The sequence below is a fragment of the Lactuca saligna genome, chromosome 5 (genome assembly GCF_052625555.1).
Source record: "Lactuca saligna cultivar CGN05327 chromosome 5, ASM5262555v1, whole genome shotgun sequence".
Lineage (NCBI taxonomy): Eukaryota > Viridiplantae > Streptophyta > Magnoliopsida > Asterales > Asteraceae > Lactuca > Lactuca saligna.
In genome coordinates this window covers 184,065,517-184,071,728 of record NC_136421.1, presented here as the reverse complement: position 1 = coordinate 184,071,728, position 6,212 = coordinate 184,065,517, and the positions used below count along the sequence as shown (strand labels likewise).

The following is a 6,212-nucleotide window of genomic DNA, read 5'->3' as shown; positions in this document are numbered from 1 at the left end:
GGGTGGAAAGGATGGAGATTTCGGGGGCGGGGTGGGGGCAGGGGAACAGGAAAATTTTGAGGGCGGGAGATGCAATCCTCGACCCGTTTGTCCCCGTTGACATCCCTAATCACATATTTTATTGACAAAACAGTAAGAAACAGAGGGTAAATCATTAGAAATCAGTAAATCAAACAGTCAGCTATCGAGGGTAAATTAAGCAATCAGTAAATCAAACTCTCAATTGTATCAAAGAGGAAAAATGGACAGTAGATGGTAGATTACCACTTACCAGGGGATGTGAAGTCACAGACTCATGGTCGAGTATACTGTATACACGAACTCAAACTCTCGAAGACACAGTCGACTGTCGTGATTCGTGAAAAGCGGTGAAAGGGTGTCGGCAAGCAGAAGGGCATCGGCGGCCGGTGATTCTGTTGTCGACGAAGCTGACCGGAATGGTCAAAGGTGTTGGGTTGTTGGTTGCATCTTGGGTGGGGGTGGGGGATTCCGTTCGTATCGTATCTCGTATGTGATTATAAAGAAGCCCTAAAATTAGATACTCTATTTCCCATATGTATTTTACAATATATATATATATATATATATATATATATATATATATATATATATATATATATATATATGTGTGTGTGTGTGTGTGTGTGTGTGTGTGTGTGTCTGTGCGCGCGTGTGTGTGTGACACCGTAAATTTTCAAACAAAATTTCCATTTTTAAATCACCTAAAACTCTATATCACATTTTCTCAAAAACCACAATGTGTCATTTATCAAAACACAACTCAATGAAATAACTGATAATATCCCAGAATCCTGATTCATAATCTCGAACAAGTATGTATAATCGAGCCTTCGCCTTCCCGAAATCTACAAAAGTACCTGAAACACATATTACACAACACGGTACACACGAAGCTTAGTGAGTTCCCCAAAATACCACACACACCAATAGTTAGCCTCTCATGACTATGTCTCGATAAGGACCATCTGGTCATGTGTCTGAGTGAAGACCCTCCGGTCCCACAACTCAGGCCGGACCCTCCGGTCCTAGTATCTCGGTGAGGACCCTCCAGTTTTACAAATCGGGTTGGACCCTCTGGTCATAACTCAATAGAAGCACAAAACAACATACAACATAAATCACAAAGACATAATGCATAATATCACAATACTCAATAATAGCATACAAGACCCTTCGGTTACACAAATTACCACTCAAGGTAAATATAGTGAGAACACTCACCTCGCTGAGTAAAGCAATGCATCCCACACTCGAGCTGCTAGTCAAATCTCCGCCCCTCCATGGCCTCCAAAATCCACAATTGACCAAAACCCTAAAGTCAACGGAAATCAACAGTCAAAACTGATCCAACTTTAAAAGTCAACGGAAGTCCACACCCAAGTCAACAGTCCATATTGACTCAACTCGTCGAGTACAACTCATGAACTCATCGAGTCCCTCAGAACTCAATAAATCGCGAAAACCTGGCTCTACTCGCTGAGTTGCTAGCCAACTCATCGAGTCCATGCAACGTCCAAAAGATCAAGAAAACCATACCTACTCGTCGAGTTTTCTCATCAACTCGTCGAGTCCACTCTGAATCCAAAGATGGGTAAAACCCTCTCAACTCGTCGAGTTGTCTCATCAACTCGCCGAGTGTGTCGCGGGTCCAAACCATCGGGTAAACCCTAACCGACTCATAGAGTCGGATCACCTACTCATCGAGTCTATTCAGTCCATTTCCTCATTCAGACGATTCTGGATAGAAATAAGGTCTCATACTCTGGATCTAGCCTCCTAAGGCTGAATCATTACGTAAAGCTGCAACCTTTACATTCATGCATTGCATATAGGGCTCAAGATGCCAAAACAAGCTCCATAAAGGTCTTTGTGCTTGAAGACTTTCCCAAAGCTTGATAAAGCTCGAATCTTTGGGCTCACAGGGACTCATATAGCTCAGATCTGTAGTCTCAACTTCCATGACCAGCTCAACAACTCCAAACCAAAAGATGGATGAGATAAAGCCCTAAAACTCTCTAAAAAGAGATCTAACAAAAATAAATGATCAAGGAGATAGCTTTTTACCTCCAACTGAAAGCTAGCACCGAAAGAACACTAGATCCAAAGCTTCTTCTCGTTCCAAACCTTCTTGCTCTTCAACCCTCTTCTAAAAATGCACTTGGACACAAGATCTTTAGCCTTTCTCTCTCTTACAACGACTACATCTCATCTAGGATTTCTCTCAGTGTGTCTAAATGTCCAGGGAGGTGGAAATGAGGGCTTAAGGGCCTTTAAATAGGGTTCAAGCCTTAAAATTAGGGATTTCTCAATACAGACTCAACTCGTCGAGTCCATCCCTTTGACTCAACGAGTAGGATTCATAAACCATGTGGCCACCTCGGCCCCTACACGACGAGTCGGGACCAACCAACTCGTCGAGTAGGTCCTCCAAAGTGCATTATATATATATATATATATATATATATATATATATATATATATATATATATATATATATAAACATGCAATCGGGGCCCTCGTAGGAGTACGAGATGTAAATACTCAGTCTCGACCCCGGTCCCAAAAATAAATGGGGTTTAATTTCGCCCCCGCCCCTGAATTTTTATAAAAATTAGTCTCGTACGGTATTGGAGTCCCACGGTGGTTTTTGACATCCCCAAGTATAGATGGTTGGTGAACAAGGGTTGTTGAATCGGGGATGTTAACATATGCATGTATCCACTCATATGTGTGCACATATCATTTAGACTCTTTTAAGTGGTTAAAGTATTTTGATTTTGATCCACAGCAAGTTTGATGAAAATTTGAGTATAGAAAAAATAGATGTGTTTGTGGTGTGAAATGTGTATAAAAAGTGTTAGTATTTAAGGTAAATATGGTCTGGTTTAAATTTAAAAGTTCCATAACTCTTTGGTTTTTATGCCCAACGGATACAAATCAACGATCAAATTATTGTCTGCTTCTTACCGACCAATCAATACGTTCATATTCCTCCGTGAAGAACATCACTCCAAAATACACCTATGCATGGGAGGCGCTCTTCTTGCGTGGAAGAAGGGTGACACGTCAACTTCTATCGTTTCCTCCAACCAATCAATGTGTTCCTATTCCAATAGTACCTTATGTGCGACCAAATATATGTTCACTTTACAATGTGTTTCTAACAAGTTTTGGATAATTTTGGAAAAAAAAAGTATTTTGGATGTACAAGCTTGAAGTTTTTTTTTTTTTTTTTTTAAACAAAAAACCATCTAATCTATAAAGCTACTAGTTTTTAGTTTTTAAGATTTATGTTGTTTTATATCTTTTAAAAACTCACAACTACTTTTTCAATGCCTTTTTACAAAAATATAATCTATAACTTCTAATCCATAACTTTCGGCTACTAGTTAAGTTAGAAGCAGTGGTAACACTCCTAACACCTTGCCATATAGATTTTTTTATTGCGACATAATCTTAGTATATGGAGAGGTAGTGCATATATTTTGTTTTGAAAAGAAAAATAAAATGTAAAATACCCACAACCAATCACATAGAAAGTAGAATCAATCTCCCTCCCTCCCTCCCTCCCTCCCTCCCTCCCTCTCTCTCTCTCTCTCTCTCTCTCTCTCTCTCTCTCTCTCTCTCTCTCTCTCGCGCGCGCAATATATTCTTAGCGAGGCTCTTTACATAACTTGAGGGTGGTGTAGTGAGTTGCTATCCCACTCCCTTAAGCCTTAGTTTTGTCAAACATAGTTTAATTAAACTTGATTAAATGTGTCTTAACACCCACCACTCTTGAACTCAACAAGAATTGTAATACTATGCGGACTTTCAATATATTTTTACAATATTAAAGTAGTTCCATTTATCAAGTCTACAACATTAGCCCATGAAAAACAAATTAAAAGCTTGTTTGCAAACAATAAAAAGAACCAAAACTCAAATCAAACTTATAGTCTTAACAAGTATTTTTTAAATCTTTTTTCCTTTTCCTAAAGTTACCACCTTAGCCTTATGTTTCCTTCCCGCGATATGCTTCTGTAAATCAATCTCACTTGTTGCAATCACCTCACAGATCCGACATCTCCACTCCATTTCCTTCTTCTTTGTATCTTCTTTCAAATCATTTGAAACATATCCTAAAAAGTTCTTAATCACAAATGGCTCATGTGTCTCAACAGACTTGTTACTTTTACCATTGTTGTCACCTCTCAAAGACTCCATATTGGCTTTATGTTTTTTTCCTCTAAGGTGATCTAGTAAACCACTCTCACACGTTGTACTAACCTCACAGATTGGACATATCCATTTGGATGAGTAATTGATAGTTGCCTTTTTGGCCATGTGTTTTTTTCCTGCAAGATGTTGCAGGAAACCATTCTCACATGGTGCACTAACCTTACAGATCGGACATTTCCACTCTATGTTCTTCTTTTGACTGTAGGAATTAAGCTCGGTTGAATGTAATAATGGTGGTGGGTTATGTCCAGCTCCAGACGTGGTTGGCTGTAATAAGAAACTCAGTATGAAATTACATAAAAACCCAAAAAAAACTGAAATCTCTGAAAAGGTAAAACCCCCCAAAAGCTACTTGAATTAGAATCTTGGATGGAATTCTGTTCATTGATGCAGAAGCTGAACTATGAACAACAGTACATTAATGGAAGAAAACTATTCTATTCAGAAGATTTTAACCAGAATAAAGTACTGATTCGTGAATGACGGATGAACCTAGAGAGAGAACAAGGATTACGTACTCACCATAAACGACGATGAAAATCCCTTTCGGTTATTCATTGCCATAATCTCTCGTCCAATCATCAATTCATTCCTCACTTCTGCTTCCAAAACGTGTAGACGCTCAACTTCCTCTGCTATAATCATCCCCCGTATCATCTCTTTCTCAAGTTCACGCTGAATCGCCTCTCGCATACACATCGGTCCTCCTGAAAAATCGTACACATCGCGATTTGTGTTCAAGTAAAACATCGCACATGTAATTTTCAACTACACTCGATGAAATCGTAAAAAGATGTACAAATCGAATAATGATATTTGATTTGCGGAACTTATTGAACAGTTAATCGAATGAATATGATCGATGATTGCGTACCTTCCATTGCAAGTTAGTATGGTTCGAAGAAGCTGATGAAGAAAATGTAGGCTAGACTTGATTGTGCTGCATTTTTATTAAATCATGGCACCCTGAATTTCATATTGCTATAGAGATGTAAGAATTTAGGGTTTTGCAGTATTACGTATCAGGGTGATTTAGCGCCGAGTATGGTTGGAAGTAAAAAGACGAAGATACATTGTTGGTAAATTCTCGTTTAGGAAAAAGAAGCTGAGTATATAGTCGTTTGATTCATCCAATATGAAATTGAGATACCATTTAGGAGTATGAATGGTTGATGATCATATTAGTCGTTTGATTCCTTCTATAAATGTTTACAAACTTTAAGTCGATATTAAAATATGTAAATTTGAATTTGGTTAAGTTATATTTAGGGGGTGTTTGTGATTTTAAATCAAACGTAATGAGTTTCAAAAAGTTTGAAAAAAAAAATGACTTCTTCAAAACTTGTGTGGAAAAGCTAAAATCCATTTTGAATTTCCAAATACTTTTCAGTTGAATGGTTTCTTGGTAAACTAATAAGTAATAAGTACATGAAAATACACAATCCCAAACACCTTTAATGAGTAATAAGTATATGAAAATATACAATCCCAAACACCTTTTTAGAGCGGAGATGTGGGTAAGAAATTTTCATTTTTTGTAGGCTACAATATTTTTTCTATTGTTTTTCTTGAGAAATTTTCTTCATTATTTGTTTTTTTTAATTAAAATTAATTTATTCTTATGATTTATAATTTTTAAATTAATAATAAACAAAAATTTTAATTAAAAAGAAAATGCATTTCATTAATTAAAATAAAAATTACAATAAACCTAAGATTTTTAAAAGTAGAATATTAAAAAAAGCAAAAACAAAAAATCAAACAAACCAACCAACAACCTATGAAAAATATTTTTTTCATAATTTTTTTCTTTCTTCTTTATCACGAGCTCAAGAGCCGGTCCTTAGAGATGTCTCTCCTCATGCTCCTTCTTCATTGCTTCTTTTTCTTTGTTGAACGCCAAACGTTCGGCTAAATTAAGATTATATCGATCAAACGACGTTGTTATTTTCCAAATTTCCTCAACGTCT

The 6,212-nt window shown here is 37.0% G+C and overlaps 1 protein-coding gene across 1 annotated transcript; it reads right to left on the bottom strand.

Moving 5' to 3' along the window:
* Positions 1-3,894: 3,894 nt before the first annotated feature.
* Positions 3,895-5,374, bottom strand: LOC144998410 (uncharacterized). The gene is made up of 3 exons (XM_078958185.1): positions 5,117-5,374; positions 4,765-4,949; positions 3,895-4,509 (listed from the first exon to the last, which is right to left on the bottom strand). Exons 1-3 carry the CDS (start codon positions 5,121-5,123, stop codon positions 3,976-3,978), a joined length of 726 nt encoding a protein of 241 aa, XP_078814311.1. The 5' UTR covers positions 5,124-5,374; the 3' UTR covers positions 3,895-3,975.
* Between the last annotated feature and the right edge of the window lie 838 nt (positions 5,375-6,212).

What these genes read in the sequence shown, in the direction of transcription:
- LOC144998410 (XM_078958185.1), bottom strand. An exon ending in GATTTTCATCGTCGTTTATG is followed by an intron (nt 4,510 to 4,764) that starts GTGAGTACGTAA and finishes TTCTTATTACAG; the next exon opens with CCAACCACGTCTGGAGCTGG.